The 21,443-nt window shown below is 33.2% G+C and overlaps 2 protein-coding genes across 4 annotated transcripts in view; both read left to right on the plus strand.

Annotated features, from left to right (window-relative positions):
* Positions 1–17,717, plus strand: part of LOC119637322 (suppressor protein SRP40) — a 35,827-nt gene extending 18,110 nt beyond the window's left edge. The window contains exons 1-2 of one of the 3 annotated variants that reach the window (XM_038033277.1): positions 6,599–9,382; positions 17,607–17,717. In XM_038033277.1, coding sequence (XP_037889205.1) covers positions 8,420–9,382; positions 17,607–17,639 — 996 coding nt within the window. In that variant the 5' untranslated portion in view covers positions 6,599–8,419 and the 3' untranslated portion in view covers positions 17,640–17,717. Of the gene's footprint in view, positions 1–6,598; positions 9,668–17,606 lie in introns of those variants that run through there. The other 2 variants (XM_038033276.1, XM_038033275.1) reach the window with 2 other exon arrangements.
* A 261-nt stretch (positions 17,718–17,978) lies between these two features.
* The window catches only part of LOC119637433 (neurobeachin), a 166,297-nt gene continuing 162,832 nt past the window's right edge, over positions 17,979–21,443 (plus strand). Inside the window, exon 1 of the mRNA XM_038033451.1 lies at positions 17,979–18,284. Within this exon, the coding sequence (XP_037889379.1) occupies positions 18,066–18,284 (219 nt within the window). The 5' untranslated portion in view covers positions 17,979–18,065. The remainder of the gene's footprint in view (positions 18,285–21,443) is intronic.

The following is a 21,443-nucleotide window of genomic DNA, read 5'->3' on the forward strand; positions in this document are numbered from 1 at the left end:
TGTGTTTCATATATATATGTGCCTATTTCTATGCGTGTGTGCGCTTGAGTGTAAAGTGTATGTAAGTGTATATGCATTTACGTATGTATGTATGTTGTATAGTGGTGTAAAACCCCAAAACAATTGTTCCAGTTTTAGTTTTTGTCTTGTCGAGTGTTTTGTTTTCGGTTATTCTAGTTTTTGGTTAAAGTAAACGTACACATATGCATGCATACATGTATGTATACAAACGAAAATACGGTCAAAAACAAGGTGAAGGTTAACGTTATTCTTTCATTCGTTGTTCTTCTTCTTTTACGTTTTATGCAAGAAAACATGTTAACATTTCTAACGTAAGACAATATTTATTTTTTTCTTGCCTTTAGAGCTGTTGCCGTTTTTTTATTTTTGTTATTATTATTATTATTATTATTATTATTGTTGCTGTAGTTGGTTGTTGCTATTATTATTGGTGCCGTTAGTTTACACATTTTCCCATTCGCTTGCTTTGCAGCTCTTTTACTTTTGTTATATCAGTCTGCTTAGATAACTCGTAAGTGTTTCCATTTCATATTTGTCGCTTAACATTGTTCGGAGTGTCGCTTTGTGTATTTTTTTCTTTTTTTTTTTGTGCTTTCTCTCTTGGATTTCTTTTGCGTTAAGCAATAACAAAAGCAGCCTACGGTTATGCTATGCCACAGAAAACATTTTTTTTCTTTTCGTTTCCATTTTTTATATATTCTTCCTTTTTTCGCATCTTGTTATTCTTCTCATTCCAGCTCTCACATTCTTCTGTATTTTCTACATAAAAACGGCCCTGACATGTGAAATTGATAACAGTTTATATTACTGCGTATACGTGTGACGTAAATAACTATACCGAAAATTTTCACAAACATGCACTTATATCGTCTCTCATACGAATGCATATCTTTTGCATAAAAATACTATAGACTTTCGAATTTAAATTGTAAATTGGTTAAATTATGTTTATAAATCTTCAATAAATGCACTACGGCTTTGCTGACTTATTATTATTATTTTTTTTTTTTTACCCATGTTTACTGATCAAGGAAAGTTAATCGCTTGGAAGTGTTGGTACGTGGGCTTCAATGCATTTGCAGAAACAATTTCTGTTAGTGCTGTTGGCTTTTTGGCACCATCAGCATATATCATTTACGTATTCTACCGCATTGACCTCCATCATGACAGAATAATTTTTGTGCAAAGAAAACTTTACATATAGAACACTGTAATACTTTTACGAATTTTTAAAAAAAATGTAATAAAAAAATAAAAAAGAAAATTTTAATATGATTACTTTAATTAATATCAAAGCATTTACTATTACTTACATACAATGTTTTTTGCAATCTAATATAAAAAAAAAATAATCAAAACTTTCTTTTTTTGTATGTAAATTAACAGTTATCGATTAATATTTTCGAAAGAGAAGCGTTCACATTTAATATCATAATGGTATGGCAGTGCGTTTATTCTGTCTTTCCTTCCTTCTTTGATTAAGTGAAGATTGCAGTAAAAGTACTCATTGCCTTCTCGACGGCGCTAAAATTTAAAATTTGGAGTAAGGGAGTTTGAGGTTAAGTTAAACAGATTAAAGATATTTTTAGAAAAGAATGAAGATAAGTAAAGAAGTTTATAGTGGGATAAGTGACTAAAAAAAGGAAAAGAATTAAATTTCCACACTCTATATAACATGAGACGGGCGCTGTTGTTTTTTTCCATTCTCAGAATAAAATTTGGAATTTATATAGTGTATCTTTTGTAGATTATGAGTAGCAAGCAAAAAATACGGAAAGTAAAGGTTTTTCACACTTGTGGGCGTTGTAGGCGTCTTCTTTGAAAAGTTTACGCCGTTTTCAAGTCCTTTTTCAAATTTGTGCGCGGTATCTTCATATTTGCGAACAACAGAATATTTATTATAGGCACTACATAGCTGAGCAGGTGGACAGGCGGACATGCTTAGGTGCATTTCGAATTTAACACTGTGGGTTTTCAAGATACTTTCTGTGCGTTGCAAAGGTATTGAGAATTTCCATAGAATATACGTTTAAGTTTTTGTAGAATTGGCTCATTTTCAATGCCAACTTAGGTGCAAGAAATTTTATTGTTTTGTGCGAATTTTGAAGTCGGTAGCACCATTTTTGCGACCAGGAGAAATTTACAACGGATATTGTACAGGCGTACAAAAAGCAAACTTTTATCGATTGAGGGTTTTACGCTTTTCGAGATCGTGTAGATTTTGTGGGAACTCTGAGACCTCCTTCTGGAAGTTGCAAACGTTCTGAACCTAATTCTCCGGTAATGGGTATAAAAAGAATATAAAGCATCCTGGTATGATTACTTCACACTTCTTAGTCGTAACGTTCATGTTCAAGTCTTCCTTGCCTTCTTTAGAACTAAATTAAGCACACACATACAATGCGGCGTTGTTCTTTTTCACCTTAACTGGATGTGTTTGATGCGTTCCTTTACAGGTACATTTGTTTCGCGTAAGCGTATTTTCTAAAATGCTTTTTTGGATTTATTTATTTATTTCTCAGATCTTAACGGCAAATACTTACGTGCAATTTAATTCTGATTCGAAAATGTAACTTAACGCTGTTATGCGCTACGCAAGTGCTTTCACGTATTTTGATTCATAAGATAGTTGTGGAAATGTTCCACAAAGACTTAACGGTTTTTATAGGCCCCCTCTTGTTTAGAAACTTTCAAATTTTTTTCAAACAAAAAATTAATGCTTCTATCAAACATTCTTATTTAATTTTGTACTTATGAAAACCGACGCCAAACTTTCTTGACAAACCTGCCTGCGATTCTTTATTAATGAATTATATTCATTTTGCATCGCGTTGTTTCACTCTTGCGCTTTTCCGCAGCTTTTGAGCATTCCCAAAGACTATATTGATATGTTTGCTGCTTCAGTGCTGCTATTGTTATTGATGCAATTTGTATAATTTGAAGCTTCCATTAAACCAAACTCCATCCCCTTTCCCCAAAAGTTCCTTTTCATAGAAGATTGTTTACCCCAGTAAATGTTAATATGCTCGTGTGTCATAAATGTCAGAGAAGTATGGATTTATCCTAGCTAGCTTCCGTCCACCACAGCATAATCAATTTAACAGAGTTTAATCTGATTTGATCGGCGTAAGAAGACGTGGATCTATCTCAGGCATTGCATACATTCGCACAAATTTAATATATTTTTGTACCGCAAATTGTGTGGGACATAACAACTTGGCTTAACTTAAATGAAATATCGCTCGGAAAATTAATACATGCCTTTTCCGGATACATTGTAAATATTGTATTAAAAACAGTCCGATTGGATGGACGGACGTGCAAATATTTTGCAAAATGCACGTATATATATATATATATGTATATATATATGTATGTATGTACATGTTCATGTGCGTATGTATGTGTATATTGGCTTGGAGCGATTCTTATTAAATTAAGTTACTTTTTATTAAGAAACAGCTTCGAAACTGTCTTCTACTATATGAAATGTAAAAGTGCAAAGAACTTCCAATCTGAGAAAGGGCGAATTTTTTTTTAAATTAATTTTCAAATAAATTATTTCTATTTAATGCATAAAACGTCCAACAAGTTGAACGTACATCTTTACATTCTTCTCCTTGCTTGCAACAACGATCTCAACAAACGACAGATGTGTAAATGTATGTGAATCCCTTGCAAACAATCGCCACTATTGTAAAGATATTTAACATAAAAGAAAAAAAAAAAGAAAATTCTAAACACAAAACAATGTCTTTCACTCGAACATTTCACACGCCAGCGCATATTCTAACAATTATAAAAATTTACCGAAACAACTATTTCGCCCAACAAAACTACGAACATAAAACAAAAGCTAACCACAAAAACAAAAAAAAAAAACAAAAAAAAATCAACGAAATAGAAAAACTGGGTACAAATGAAATTCTGTAGTCTATTACTGAACGTCCGGAATGTAGGCATACGCGAAAGTACCATTGGTTTTTTGAGTTTCTTCTTCGAATTTCGAATACGTAAGCCAACCATAAATTGTTATTATGCAGTAATACATAGCTTGCTTTTAGGAGCTTAATTGCTTTATAAATAAAACATCTATCGCCAGGCATTTATTTCTTCTTCTTTATGCTATGTTAGTTATATCGCAGATATATCCTTTTCTTTCTCTTTTCCTTCTTTTTTCAACATATGAAAGATGTCTGCCAAGGGCCGAAAGAGACCGTACGTAAAGCAGGAGGTAAAGTAGAACAGGGTATAATGCCAGCCTGCTCGGTAAGAAAGTTTCGCTCGTCCCTCTGTCTTCATAAGGGTTTCTGAGCCTGCGTTTTTTTGAATGTGATCGTCCGTGGAGTGTTTGTCAGATGGAAAATGAAATTGAACGTGCGTTTATCCGTTGCAACCTCCGGTCGTATTAACTTAATACATTATTGCATTATACAAAACTTTCTGACTTCGACTAGATGTTTAAATGTATAACCTTCTACTGCAAGAAGTATTCAACGTAACAGAATTTGATTATCAGATAGAAGAGAAAACATAATGACTCGATTCATTGGTTGCACATTCATCCTATCGTGCGAAAATATCCATATGACATCTTTCCATTCGTCGTAGGATATTTTGAATATGAGTTGGCGGCACTTTCGCAAACAATTCTCCAAAAATTCAAAAACCTTTTTGGACACTCCGCTCGATTTTATCTACGATTTCTTAGTAACTATAATTACTTCCTTTATAGGACATCTCAGACGTATACACACGCATATATGATTGAACCGAGCGAGAATACGCGCTACAAGCTATCTCTCTAATGACTAACGAGGAAACCCGTTCGAATTTCACATTTGGCCAAGAAAATTAAAACAAAAATGGAAGGAAAGTGCATCAGAGAGGCTTAGGTTTCTCCCGCTGCGAATCTGTCAGCTTGTTATGCATGCATTTACCGAAAAGTGGTTTTTAAAAAAATGGTCAATTTAAAGACCGAATTGGTGAACTTTAAATTTTTAAACTCTTTTATTTATTTATTTCGAATTTAGAAAATAAAAAGAATTGTTAAATTTCTTTAATTGTATTGACGTTTCTCTAGAATTTGTTGCTTTCGGCTACAAGCTAAGGTGTTCTGTGTGCTAGCTAAGGATGTTCATTGATTTTTCGTTTATAGACAAGAAACAAAAGAAAAGAATTTTAGGAAAATTGTTCAATTTGATATGAAATTGACTCCTGACGATGAAAATATAAAAGTTTTGCTTTATAATAAATTTCAATTAAGAAGATTTTTATATAATATGGTAGAAGAATTATTTTTTAATTAACGAACAAAAGCAGAAAGTAATCGATAATGATGCCTAAGTACAATGTTAAGCAATATCCTAACTGAAGTTAAGAACTTAAGAAGTTTAAGGGTTAAGATATATTCTGATATAAGAATTTTGTTTTTTTAGCTCTTTACTTTATAAAGTCATTTTAGTTTAAATTTAGGTTACCAACCTTATTTTACATAAATATGTTTAAACGGAACAAGTAAGAACATTATAGCCGGACAAGGCCGACCATTAAATACCATGCACAAATTCGCCTAGCAAAACTATTCGCTCGTTTTGGTAATAATAGAACAATAATATTACACATTATTTCCATGCAAAGGCATAGTTTTCACAAAAGACCGCATATTGGAGGATGAGCAAATTATCGCAAGGCCTGCTCTAGATTTGCCAAACTTAATTGAATTCCTGAAAATTTCATTGTCTTTCAGTTTCAATTGAAATTGAACTTTCTCTCCATATAAGAACTTGCTTGTCATGATAGGGTCAAAAAAATTGACCTATGTGATCCAAATTGCCTGTCGTTAATCGTTAATTTTTTTGCTTAATCGCTGCTGTGGACCAATTTTCATCATAAAATATGAAAAAAAAAAAAACCTTTTCCTGAGTTACTAATTATAAGAAATCATATATGAAGTAGGGTCCAAGAAATAGACCCATACGTTTCAAATCTCGTTCACTTTTTCGTTCTATGTCCAATTATTGTCATAAACAAGTTTTCACCATAAACGATTGACAAATCGGCCTTTTTGGCATAAAAGTGTTCCCACTTCGTCAAAACCGTTATATGCGGTGGTATCTAAAATATAGATTTATGTGGTCCACATTCTGTAAGATTGATTTATATTTCAATTGACTATTTGAATGACTAATTGAATGAATCAATTATCAGGATGAAATGTTGAAAATAAGACCTTCTTACCACACAAAGATTCACTTTTCCTATGAACGATTGTATGAGAAAAAATTGCCCCAGCCAAACCAAATTTTTCATACCAATTCAAAACGTCGTAACACTGTTACCCAGCGCCTTTTGTCGAGAAATTTTGAAAATTGCAATTTTTTTCCACATCGCGACTTTTCACAATAAGATGTTATAAGAAAAATTATCGAAAAAATAGACCGATCGGAACCATTTTCAATAGCGTTGTCCCTAAATCAAAATACGTTAGTGTACCAAACTTCCATGAAAATATCGCAAAGTTAAGTTCATGTTAGACTTTAAAAAAAAAATATTTTCATTCACAAACGAATTTCTTACAATCTTTAATAGTGGCTTCTACTAATTTTTTTCATTTTCATATTGTTATTGTTGTTGAAATTTTTAGAAAATAAACGTCGGCCGGCAAATCGAATCCCACGAATAGTTCGATTAAGTTAAGGATCCTATGGGAACAAAATGTCTGGGTCGATCTTTGTTCATCACGGTCATATATAATATTATTAGAGAACGTCGAGGTGTAACCGATTGGCAAAGCTTTTTTAGGTTCATTAGGTGAAGGAACGGATTGTATTTATATTGTTAGGACCGTTTAAGCGATCAGGTAGCCAAACTAGACCTATTTATTTATGCATGACTGTTTGGCTTAAGAAAATGTCCGGAATCTGTACTAGACGTTAAAAGCTGTCTTATTTGAAATGAGGAAATGCAATCGTAGATAGCTTTCTCTTATTTTCCTATCTATTTTTCGTAGGGAGAATTATTGCATTTTCTTGACCTTGTTCGGCGCCTTGGGCTGTGGCTTGAACACAAGATTACAAGACAATAATAAAAAATTTGTCTACCTCAAATTCTACCGGATGTTGCATACATCCGCACAACCTTAACATGTGCTTGTATCGCAAGTTGTGTAATGGAATAGACCTGTTCACTTCCTATTCTCTTCTGAATACTTGCCGCATCAGAAAGAGCTGCGAATAAATATGCAAATCAACTTTTCGCTATAACATCAGCACTTATTCACATTATTACTAACATCAACACCCATTGAAGTTGTCCTTGGATTCTAGTGGCAACGAATAGTGCTATTGAGTGTGAATTGTACAGTTAGAGAAAAGAACATATTGGGGTTAACTTTGGGCGGATAAGTTTCTTCTAAGTGACAAAAAATTAAACTATTGTGGAAATTATCTCACATTTTTCTGCCCGAACTTGTTGTTTAGTCTAATGCGTCAGTTCAGGTTCCGTACAGCTGATCCTTTTCATATTGCAAGTCGATGGTTTTCACTCGTACTATAATACGGCGGATCAGGTTGTATATATCGACAAACACAATGCGTTTTAAGTTTACGACAAACCAAGAGAAAGCTTGAATATCGAAAAATGGTTTTTTTTTTTCTTTCTTTTTTTTTTTCAATATGACCAATCATTCAGGGGATGCACTGTGTATATGAAGAGCAACGATGGTCGGAAAGAAATGAGAAAATTGCAATCGGTAAGTGTTATGTCGTTACCGGCTATGCACTCAATGTAATTACAACCAAGTATAATCAAACCGCACTGAGATTTGAATCCGCGAGCATGGCAGCCGCGACCCAGGTTCACTCGACTATGCGACAGACCATTATAGATATATAGAGTAGAGGGCATGACAATTAAATAAGAAAATAGAAAAGAAACGCTTAGCCTATCATATCGATTCGTTGTTTCGTTTGCTTTACACATCTGGCAATTTTTCGGATTGCATTAAATTTGTTTAATATTCTTACGTTGGAATGTCGTTGAGATCGTTTCTTTTTTTTCGTTTGTTGTGCTGCACTCGTTTTAAATTTAAAGGCAAATTTTCGCACATTTTGTAAATAAGAAAAAAGCCTAGAATTATTTTTCAAATTTAAGCTTTTTGAAATATTTCACTGTAAAAGCCTAACAAGCACTTTTTAGCTTCTATTTACATAAAAATTCACTTCGATCACTTTAGATGTTAAATTAAACAGCAACGAAAGTGCTAACATTATTGAAGTCTTAAAGTTATTTTTTTTTTATAAACTTCTATAAAATACTTATAACAAATTCAACGAAAATAAAAACTTGTGTATGACGGTGCTGGAATTTGGCTGGTGCCAATGGCTTTCAGTTTATTATGATGGAGACATTTCTTGTCCTGGGTCTATGTTTTATACTATACGAAGCGTTGGATTTCTTTCAAGGATGCATACATAGTGCCACACCTTCCGCTAGCGATCAAATTGACGCTTATCGTCGTCAACTTGACGAGCAACGTCAAAAGCAACAAGAAGAACAATTTTTGGCAAATCTTACGCCATTGCTTAGCGCACAATTGGCTGCAGCTGGTTTTACATTTTCCACGTCAACCAATTCGACGGTATCGACTGCTAGCGTTATAAGTGACCTAAAATTGCAAATTGCACAACGAGTTGAAGGTGAATCTCATTCAGTTAGTACACCGGCTCTAAATGGTGCAGGCGGTACGTTTAGGCCCGTTTACAATTCCATCTATGAAACTCAACTCTTACAGGGATCATCTTCTCTACCCAGGGACTATTACTATCTGCAACAACAGCAGTTAAAAAATAAGACATCTTCGAAATCGATACTATCGCGATTCTCCTCAAATTCAGATAATCGTATATATCCAGAAAATTCTGCTTTGCCAAGTCTATCTACGGGCGTTATAACGACTCAGCCTACTTTACAAAATTGTCGCCCCACTTTAGATACCGAAACTCCCATCATAACAGTACCACCAACATCTTCGGTATTGGCTGTCGAATTAAAGAGAGCTATAATAAGCAATAATAACAACAATAGTTGTAGCAAAGATTCGAAATCGTCAACTCATCACAAATCGAATCAATCATTAAATTCTCAAATTCACGACTCCTCGACCTCATCGGAAGAAGACGAAGACGCTGACACAAGTGATTCCGATTCTTCAACAGCTGGTTCAGCTTCGCTGAACTCCGGTGCCTTTAGCTCGGATCACGACTTAGCCGATGAACGTACTTTCCCCTTGGGCTCGTGTTCATCCTCATCTCATACCGATTTTCGTGAAATCGAATGCGAACGCATGCGGCGTCAATGTGTGAGCGTCAAACGCATTTATAGCATATCGGAGAAATTTTAGGCGAAGAATCATAAATAAAAAAAAAAAAGGAAAAAAAATAACTATTGGTTTGATATCAAAATCTGTACCAAAAAGGAAAAAAGAAAAAAGGTTTTTATTTAAAACTAAATAATTTGCTGAAAAATTTGACAAAAGGTATTTTAAAAAGTGTTTTTAATTGTAAAAGACTAAAATTTCTAAGCTCAAGGGAAAAGAAAGTTAAGAAAAAGCACACAACTCATTCACTAATGCACAAAAAAAAAAAAAAAAAAAAAAAAAAAAAAAAGATGTAAAGGCACGCATTTAGAAAAACTCACTAAATTTGCATAACTGCTCTCACTCACAATTACTCACAAACAAATTGATTGTTAATCTTTCTTCAGCATTTTCAAACAAACAATTCACTCACCTTCTTTTCACCGTATATTTGCATTAACTATCGTCTCGTTTTCACCATTTGGTCACTTGGTTCGCTCGTTACGCTTAAGCTCGCTGTAATCGCTCAATTTCATTGCCTCAGTTCATTGAACACATGCCAAACGCTCTTAGCAAATTTTACATTCATTTGCGAATTAAATCAATATTTTAAAAAATTCTATTTTTATGTCATAATTTGATTGGAAAAATCTTTCAAAAAAAAAAAAAAAAAAAATTTAATAAATATTGAAAATAATATTGGGGAAAAAACAGAGAAAATTATTTAATTACATTTTGCAATTTGATAAAGGTTTGACATTTTTAAAACAAGTAAAGTGCAATTTTTCTGATAGAAAAAATGAGAAAAAACGATGCTAAACCATTAGGCTACAGCAAGCAAAAAAGTTTTGAATTTTTCATAACGTCAAAAGTTCGTCTCTTCTAAATCTTGGATACATAATCATCTAACGTAATTATATTGCATTGTATTCGCTGCTTACAAGGGCCGAATAAGTGGACCGACTGTATACTTTGCACGAGCATTCTTGCTCAAGTTTAAATTAAGGACTGCTTGCTATGAAAATCAAATAAAAATCATTCTTAATTCAATAAATTATGTGGTTGAGGTGAAGGCTACAAAGAAACCAAAACCTACCCACCTCTTCATGTAGCTTAGAAGCGCGTCTAACTTAAAAAATAAGGGTCTACTTTCATGCGTTGGAAGTGCCAAACAAAAGGAGGTATTTAATAGCCATTACGCTAAACTAGGATCTTAATTCGCCTCGTAGTGTCGTTGCAGGGTAGGATTAGTTGCATGATATCAACGCACCAATTGTCTACTTTCTTAAAAAAAATAAATTTTGAGAAAAAAACTACTACTATTAACAATAACAATAATAAAACAATTAAAAACATTGTAGTCGCGGAGAGCTCATTATTACCGCAGATCACTTCGCCTAATACAATTCTTGTTTTATTTTCGTGTTAAGAGGACCCTCACATGGTTTTGGGGAGCGACCCAAATTGGTATAATTCAGTCTTATATCAAATCAATCTCAGGCTAACTTCTTGCAGGCACAGATATGTGAGAAGGGGTTCGAAAAATTGGCCGACACAGTCCAAATGTTTCATATCAATTTAGTATATGAAAATAGTAATATTTCGCGATATTTGTTAGTAAGCTTTGAAAATTGTAAATTCTTTTATATACGATTTACGCATTATACGAGCAGTGTACGTGAAAATTGTGGCAATAGCTTTCATGCTCGACCGAAATATCTCAAAGATATTAGACTTAAATCGATTCAAAAATCGATTTTGCATCGATTTGCACAAAAAAACAGAGAAAGATTCATCTTCATCTGGTTCTTTAGAGCGTTACATACATCCGCGCAACTTTAATATACTCTGCGCCACATGTGATGTTGGGTATAAAACCATTCTTTTTTTTTCAATGACCAATCATTCAGGCAATGCATCCTATTCGATGGCATTTGGAAAGATGAGAGGAAAGAGATAGAGAAGTGGTAGTCGCAGCCTGACTGATGTCTGACTGACTAATCAAAGTCTATATCTGCGATCAAAGTAAACTCTCCCGCACTTTAGATTTGAACCTGGAAACACTGACTTGGTAGTGACTATTCTAACCTACTCACATACTCATGCGGATACATTTGGATAGGATAAAAAGTACAAAAAAAAATGTAAAATCTACTTGAGATCGACATTTCTTTGAAAGATATACCCAAAAATATGACTTAATTCTCTATAGACTTGGGATTTTACAGATCAGAACTAAAGAAAATCCTCAGTTCCTACCCTAATTCAGTTTTGAGTTCTATTTGAAAACTTTAGAAATGTTATCCTAGGAAAGTAAAGAATTCACGTTCGCTAAAAACTTACCAAAGTGATTTTCTGGATATTAGTTTTCCAAGACGATATGCATTTACCACTTATTAATTACGGTGCAAATGTAAATGTAATCTGCTCTGAGCTTTATTGGAAACTGATGAAGATGAAGAAAGTCGGTACAGTTTCTCTGCACCTCTTTCTACCTTTAGAATATTTGTTTTTTATATTCTTTTCTTAAAAAATTTCCTGGATCTTTGCCCCTTTTTCGAGACAAAGTAAATCTCGTCATGGGAACATGTTAAAGAATCCTTTTTAGTTTACTAAGTCAGGGGATTTCTTTATTGTACTTCTCTACAGTACAATTCTTCATGCACTTGAATGCAGCCCTATAATATGCTATAAAGTTTAGTATAAAAAACACATGCAAAACTATGCTGTTTAAGTTAGTGCGGACGTATTAGACAGAAGGCAGAAGGGCTTAAGATAGAGCTACCTTTTAATTTACTAATCGAATCAGAATGGTAATCTGAATTTATCTAAGTCCGGCTGATGTCTGTCCATTAAAATTTGTGGTCAAGGTGCAGGCCACAATTATTTTAAAGAAATTTGGCACAGTGTTCCAAGGACGAATGCTGTTGAAAGGAGTTCGGATCGGCCTTCTTTTCCGATCACTCTCCATATAACGTCATATCCTAAAAAGTCGTTATATGGAAAAAAATTGAACCGGCTGGATCCTGCCCTATGTAAGGACTAAACTTATACTACATTAGGTTGCCTGCTTCCTCATAAATACGTACTTGAAAAATATCCGTTTATATAAAAACAAGATTAGACATTTATTTGTATTCTATAATAAAAATAAGAATTGTATTAGACAATGTGGTGTATAATATTTAACAGTCGGCCTTGCCCGACTATAATGTTCTTACTTGTTTATAGAAAATTTCAGTTTTCATATTTCTTTTCATTAATTTTACTTATTAATTTTAATGTGTAACTATTGCCCTTTAGTCTATCAAAATGTTGACGTGGAAAATTTTTAGAGCAAAAAACAAAAAAAAAAAGGCACATTATCATTACCACCACAACAGTCGTAGTTAATATCGGTTCGTAGTCAAACCAAAGACAGTAGGATAAATTATAAGATAATTTGTACGACAGTCGACAAGCTATCCCTCAAACTTAAAACATAAAATCAATGTTGGTCGTCTGTTGATAGCGAAAAAAAGTTGAAGCAGTAAATAAAACTATGATAACCAATGAGTCTGATGCTTGTGTACTTTCAAGTCTTAAAATTTTACTAACCGGTCTTGTTGGCGCCATTTAACAACAATGGCGTCGCAATTCTTTATATATTTATTTCTTGTAAGTCTGTATGACTGGAATTTCAACTACCGCGTTTCTAAAGAAAAAAAAAAAACAAAAATAATATATAAAAGAAAGGAAACGGAAAACAAAACAACTTAAGACACCTAATTGATGAGAGCAACCGAACGGAAAACTGAACAAGTCTGTCTGCTTCAGTCTATGCTGGTCTGCATTTGTAAATGGAAAGTATTGAAATGCAAACAAAGGAAACCATTGAACACATTTTGGCTCCTTGTTCAATAAAGAGATTCAAGCAATAAGAGTTAAAAGCAAAAGAGGGAAAAAAGGAATTAAAATTGATTAACTAGAAAAATCACAACAGTACTTTTATATTTCCTATTAAAAAAGCTAAATAAGAAAAAAAAATTATTCATCAATTTTTTTTTTTGTCTTCTATAATAGTGACTTCAATTTATTCAAAATTTTTCGTATCATTATAAATGATATTAAATAGTGGAAAATCACTTATTACGAAAATGAGAAGAAAGACAATTATGTTGTAGATATTATTTAACTCTTTATACCCCACACGACAGCGAGTATGCTCGATTTGTTAAAAACGCATAAAACCTGAATGCAAGATCCCATAACGTATAAATATCTTCGATTACTATAAATGTCGGAATTCGTTTATCAATGTCGTTTTGTCCATTCGTCATTACGCTTACACCGCAGCCAAAAGTCAAGGCGTGTTCGAAAATCCGCTAAAAGGAAATAAAATTAAAGAAACAACAAGTGAAAACACTATAGTGAGAGACGACCGACCATTAAATATCCTACGCCACTTCGGATAATGCAATTATTCGTACAACGTTTTTTCAAGATAAGGTTTTATTACGGGAAGTGGTTGAAAAGCGGGTCCGTTTCAAACTGTTTTTCAAAAGCGGGTTAAAACACATCAGTGCACCAAATTTCAGCAAAATAACTTAAACTGCGGCCTATAAATCGCGCTTGCGAACACAAGACGTATAGGTGGACAATTTTAAAAACTTTTTCTGAATTGATCGGCGTAATAAAAGGTGGGTCTGTGTCAAGCCGAAAAAATCATGTATTAGTAACACTAACCATTTAAGAAAAATTCTATATCTTTGCAATCAGATGATGATCTCCGACATATGTCGTGTTTTAGTTGCATCATATACAAAGTAACGGTGGCGTGTATTGAAAAATTCGGCCTAAGCCAAATAGAAACTCATTCTTATTTTAATTTTGTTGCTAACTTTTTTCCATTCGATTTTCATATTTTTTTTATTTATTTTTTTTTTTTATTTTTTATTTATTTTAAGAAAAAATATTAAAGGAAACTATCAGTAATTAAAATGCATTTCTATATAAAATTCCTATTACTCCTAGAATTAAATGAAAAACTTTATTGCATTGTAGGAAAACGTTAAAGTTTTTACAATTTTGCGTAGAGAGAATCTTTTAACGTACAATTTTTCTAGTGAAATTAGTTTTCTTTTTTTTTTTTTAAATGCTTTTTAACTCCCTTCACGTACATATTTACCAGGCATTTAACTTAACGTCCATAAAATATAAATGTTTTAGCTTTTCATTTTGCTTAAGTAAGCATAAAACTAAAGGCATACATACAAAATATATATATATATGTAAAAAAAAAAAGAGAGAGAAAAAAACAAATAAATTCTACCTCGTTTACAATAACACCTCTCAAATATTAACTCACACTCGTGCTTATACACAACGTCGTAAATGAACTCATAAAAAAGGAAATTTTTTAATTTTCATGAATTTAGTTTTCTAACATTGCTTTAATATAAAGTTAGGCGTTAAATACGTGAAATTCTATTAAACTACCCATACAAAAAAAAAAAAAAAAAAAGAAGAAAATCATGTCTAAAAGTATGCTTTGACACTTATTATGTACTAATGTAAAATATAAAATGCCTGAAAACTTTAATCGGCGAATGGAAAGTAAAAAAATTAAATAAAAGGAAGAAGAGTTAAAGGAAACAGAAACGAAAAGTAAAAAAAAAATGCATTTTTTTTACATATATAATATAAACAAAATAAAACAGAACTTAAATAATAAAAGGTTGACCACAAATTTAAAATATAGTCTTTGCAGGGAATACCATGTAATAAGGCTTATTTTTTAAACCCTTACAAATATTCTAAAGGGCTTAAGCAAACATAACATCCCACTTGCTTTTCGTAGCTCAATGCTCGTTGCTGACGAGTCCGTCCTATTGCTGAACGAAAGACTAACTAAAATATCAAAAGCAAAAAAAAAAAAAAAAAAATCATCCTTTGTTAACCATAAAGAGATTTCAGAAATGTTCTCTACATTCTCCGAATACGTGGAGGTCTTACGTAAATGTTTCTATCTCTCTTTCTCTAACATTACTCAAGTGCAGGTTGTAAAAGTTATGTAGTCTTTAGATTTAAAGTATGCTTTCGAAAAATATATTTAAATAGGCTTTTGCCCTATCGAATTAACGATGGTTTATAAGAAATTGTTTAACAAAATTGCAACATATTTTTAAGAGTTTTTTTAATGTCAGCTTTGTAGCATATTTTATTAGGCAATTATAATTTCTTCCTGTTTCTTAAATTATATGGCATAACAAAGAAATTCCCTTGGTAATATTTCAACTTATAGTTAGTTATACGTGCATCGCTAATAAAATTGGCAGCAAAAATATTTCGTTATATAAAATTGTGATATCTTTTATAATATTATTGTTCGTCATCAGAACCGGTTCACAGTTTTTATTTGATATACGAAGCTTACTCCACCCCAGTTATACTTTAGATTAATTCACTGCGTGATGATAACAATAATATAATAATCATGTAACTAATAAAGCGTATATCTGCCTGCCAGCCATAGTGAGTAGAGATGACGATTAAAAAACTTAAAGGAATTTCCCAAAAAAACTTATTTCCCTCCAATTTAAGTTTTTTTTTTTTTCGTATACGAATAAAAGAAAAACGATTTTAAAATAAGAATTGAGTGTATGCATGAAAGTTACTTAATATTAAGAATTGCAACATGCGTGCGAGCCATTCCATGAATTACGTATGCAAATCAAATAACAAATGCTTGAACTAAACACGAGACGACATTTTTTGATGCATTAAGCATCGAACAAGGAGCAAGCTTTTTGTATAAGGTATAAGATTCGGAAAGCGCTTTGATAATTCCTATTATTACAATAGCGCGAATTGTTTTTTTTTTTTTTTGCTTGTCGCATGACTAGTCGGCTTGATATGAAAATGTGAATTAGACCACTTAAATAAATAACGCATAATAGCGGTTTAGAATTAACTTACGTTATAAACCCAAAATAGAAAACTTATGTATGATATTTCATTTCGACACGTAACGAACGCACGTACATACGGACGTATTTAAAGGATTGCTTGATAGTATTACAAATAAAATTAAAAAGACTACAAAGTACCTATAAAATATTTATACACCTACTTAGGTGAGTTCAACAAACTTGTTCAGACTTCCTGACTTTTTATGCCAAGCTTTTTAATCATCCTTTCCAATTTGCGAGACGCGTTAAAATTAAAAATTTTGAACATCTTCAAGAACTACAAGTAAAGAAATTGTATTCGGCCGCGGCCGAATCTTCTATATCCGTTGCCGTTTGAAACTGAACAATAATGAGTACATTTTATGTCGCCTGTGGCGCTTTTATTTGAGTGCTGAAGAAGTTTCGATGAAGGGGTGAAATGTCAATATTCCATAATATTGAGTAGGCGGCGCCGAAGGTTTTTCACATTTGCACAGGTGCTGCAAGGCTATCCATAGAATACGAATGTAAATTTCTATCGTTTTACATATTATGGTTTATAGGTAACGAGTACACAATCAATTTTTTTTTTATTTTTCAAAACCGAGATGGTATAAGATATGCGGCCCGATTTCAATACCAAGCTGCGTACGTGGTTTTCGGCCAAAAATTAAAGGCGGCCAGGGGAATGCTTCCACAAGCGGACAAACCGACAGATATGCTTAGACAAGCGGACAAACCAACAGGTACGCTTATATCGGTTTAAAATGTGATGCTGATCAGCAATACATATATATTTTTGGGGTCTTTGAAGCTTCCTCCTGGTTGCTGTAAACACTTTGACAAAAGACAGTTTTCGGTGATGGGTATAAAAACAAAGGTAAGTTTTCCGTTTTCACTTGAATTTTCAAGGTCAAGTGTAAACAAATGTATTGAATGAAATACCAAAAGTGATATATGGCATATTACTTTTATTTCGGGAAACGTGTTGTTTTATTTATCACATACAGTCGGTCTACATACATGCCTGAGGAAGTGTTTGCATTAAATAAAAAAAATAATTTTTAAATTTGTTTTTAAGCAAGAACCCTCCCTAAGTTTATTTAATATTTATCTTGACGCAGTCATTTCGAAGAAATTTCGTCAACATTTTCACCTGCAACATAAGTCCATCGGTAACATCTTTGCGTGAGTGTGCTTTTTCTTAGTTTTCATTTCCTCGATCATTCAGACTCATCATCAACAATCATCAGTCTGCCCCTTAAGCTCAATTTTAAAAGGAATATTTCTCTTTTAAGGGAGGCACGACCGAAACAACAAACCGCTATTGAAGATAAGTCAATTTTGTTTTTTTTTTTTTTCGGTAAATTCTGTAAATATTGCAAAATGAATCAAAAAAAATTGTAAACAAAAGTTTATTTAGTTTTATGTATGTAAGAAAACGTAAAAATTTCAAAAAATAAAACGGCAACAAGAAATCGCTCTCGCTCCGTTCTTATCTACTAAGCACACTGCTTCGGCGGTTGATAAACAAACAACAATAAAACAAACCTAAACAAGAATTTTACTCACTTGGAAAAAACAACGAAAGAAAAAAAAAGTAAAAATGAAAATTTATTTATGAAAGACTCGCAATCCCTTACAAATGCCTTTTTTTGCAAAAACCGCAATAACAACAACAATAACAGCAGCAGCAGCAGCAGCAGCAGCAACAAAAAGTGTGTAAAACAAAAACATTTTCAAGAACTCATTAAATTATGGACTCATTGGAACGTATTATGCGTGCGGCACCATTGCCGCGCGCTTTAAGTGTAAACACAGCCAATGCAAAAGGCCAGCAAAGAGCTCTTGTGCATGCATCGTTGGCGGCAGCAACAGTCGGTCGCAAAGGTAGACATTTAACGGGTACATTTTGTTTAACCGGTGATACCATGGAGGGTATTATACAATGTTTAGTATTTCTTAAAGCGTTTTCGGTAAGTACCGTTTTGCGTTTAAGACCAATAAACATGTTTAAAAAAATATATTTAATTTTTTTAAAAAAGAAAAAAGGCTGCTTTAAAACCTTCATGATTCAAAGTAGTTCATCTTCGTTGATATTAATATTTTCATTGACTTGACTACTTACCCTTCACACTGATAACTAATGCGTAGCTTGTTCAAGAAATAACAAGCATCTTTTGTTTTATTTACTAAGAACTTTTTGATATCGTACACTTTGTCGAAGGCATTCTGCTATTTGCGAGGCACTGATGGGCCTCGTAGGGTATAGCCTCCGATTCGGCCTCCGATTTCGTTTATATTTAAACTGTTGATCGGAAATGTTGTTCTTTGAGAGGGCTTTTAAACTTCGGAGAGGCCATGTCATAAGTATCCATAATTTGGAGAATATTTTCGCATGAGAGCTGTGCTTGGCTAAGCACTTCGAAACAAAACTAGCTATTCCTTCTTTAACGCTCAAAATGGGCTAAAATTCTGGTTCCTTCATAGGCACCTCTAAAAGCGGTTCTTTTATTACGAAGTTTCTCAAACTTGTATTAGTGACGAGCGTATTGAGAGTATAAATTAAATTGATCGATTTTTTTTATATATTTTTCTTTTTCTTTTGTGTCAAAATCTCACTCTTCTCACTTCGTAGGCTAGTTTCGTATTGCAATTTAGAAAATATGCGTTGTCTGTTGAGACTATCTCTCATATTTGTATATCGTCATAACAACAATAAAATACCGCTCGTCGAAACAACAAGTCATCAATTGAAATCGGTATGAATCGGAGGGATCAATGTCGGCTGATAAGAGTGGAGAGAGCAGACAATTCAAGGTTAGAACTGCTTACTGCTTGGGTTCACTTTTTCATAATTCGATGTGACTAGACCTGTAGCTTTTCGCACAACTCTCGTTTTAAAATTGCCTGTAACCGCAATGGAGTTATGTTCATGCTAAACGATTAATCGATTTAATTTATCGAAGTACTTTTAAAAGTCCAAGCTTATATTTAAAGTTCACTCTTCACTGAGTTTACTACGCGTACGGTTTTGGTAATGGACTGATGGCCTTAACATAATCGCTCTGATGCAACGATATTCAATATATTTACAAATTGTATACAAATATAGTAGATTACTTGCAATATTTTTAAATGCAAGTTTATATTTTATAAAATTAATCCTTTAATCTTCTCATTACAGCTGAGTGCATATTAAATAATAAATTAAATTATTCGCAAAAATAACTAACAATAAAAGGTAATAAAAAATGAAAAAAAAAAAAACTCCATATAGACGATGATAGACTTTTTACTAAAAATTAACACCAAATCATTAAAATATTATTGACTGATAAAAAATTTAACAACTAAAACACTTAAAAGATTAAATATTTGGACATCGCGGTCTACACTGAAAGGTGAGGAATAATTGTTGTGCTATTCACCATAACGCAATATGAACACTCATTCTGATCTGGGGACATCCTGATTTCGTTCACTTCTTATAAAATTATAGCTGAAGAGTTGCTCGCTTCCTACGATATTGCGACTACTCGAAGTATGCACGCTTCGCTAACGATTATATGTTCAATCATGCGCCCTAATGTCACCGAATGATAATCGTAATCGTTCCAACAAGCGAGCAATGTATCTTCAGACTTGACACATTTTATAAGACTGCTCTTCTTACAATATCGAGATTCGTACGTGCCAGCAAACAAGAATAGAATGCAACATCCGGGCGTGCGAACGACAATGATTTTAGATGATGAAACTTTATAAATAATGTGCTAAAGCAGAATCAAACGATTAGTTTGTCTGTAAGCGAATCGCAATCGTAACGGTTTCTATACAGCACATTAACTTTGCATTGTTTCTGTTCAATATTTACATTGAGCTCAATCAATCAATATCGGCCAAAGACTGCATTATCTTGAAATATATTTTAATTTTCAGTTTCTTAGCCACTTATCGGCAAAGAATAGTCCAGTTTTATCTATTGATATCTAATAAGATCTATCTTTGAATTTTTCGTTTTGAATTATTGCGACTGAAAGAGCACGAGCAAAAGAGAATAGAGAGAAAACGGATAAGACGACTTGGCATCGCATATTTGCCAGTTATCGTTATGGGTCTAACCGAGTGCCTGCGTCTAATAATTCCAACGAACGGGGAAATTAACGAAATCGACTCTAATTTGTCTCAAATATCGCACTGCTCAGCCGCTGTGTAAGCGAATCAGGCCGCTTTGTTGTAGATTATTTTTGATTAAAAATGGAGGCCTGTTGCGATTAGAGGAAAAGGCCACTCTAAATAGATAGATGCTGTAACCCTTCTAGAGTATGTTCTCTTCAAATTGCGCATTTTTCTTCAAAACGCTCCGAGGAAACTACATACGGGCAATGAATTACTGCTAAGCTACCTTATAACTTAACTTTTGCTTCCCAACCTCTATAACGTACTAATAGGTAGATTTTTTTAGAAAGCATTCATTTCGATTTAGACGGATTTCAAAACACGTCAATCAAGACGAACACCGAATGGATATGAGACTGAAAGCTAACAGTGCATCAAGAACTAGAAGTATTTAGCCATACAGGCATACATATTTCGTTTTCGCTATGATTTCGTGACACTTATGGTGCAAACGGAGCTGTTTAAAATCTTTAAAATATAGTTGTTTGCCTGGGCCTGGCATTCAATCATGTATAATTAAACCATGTCCTGACGGACTATGCGATATTATCTCAAATATTTCTAATCAGTCTTTGAAATGAGGCGACTTTCCTTTATGTTGGAAGAGTAGCTTCCTTATTCCGCCTCACAGATGTGCAAATAAACGTCTCGTCGATAACTATAGAGGCATTGGCAAGTTAAGTGTTTGCTACCTAAAATATTTAAATGAATTGTTGCTCGGCCATTGACAATCAACTATCAAAACCGATATATCTCCATTTGAGCATAGATGCCTAAAAGGGAGATCAATTATTAGGGATTTTTTGGAGTTTGCTTGGAAAATCTACATTCGTTCATCGTTTATTCGTTTAGAGGTTCTATTCGACCAAAGATTACATATTAATCGGCACCTTAAGCTCTCTTTAAGCGAAGCTAGGTAAGCGCTAGATTTCTTAAGATAGTGGTCCAAAGAC

The sequence above is a fragment of the Glossina fuscipes genome, unplaced genomic scaffold (genome assembly GCF_014805625.2).
Source record: "Glossina fuscipes isolate IAEA_lab_2018 unplaced genomic scaffold, Yale_Gfus_2 59, whole genome shotgun sequence".
Taxonomy (NCBI): Eukaryota; Metazoa; Arthropoda; class Insecta; order Diptera; family Glossinidae; genus Glossina; species Glossina fuscipes.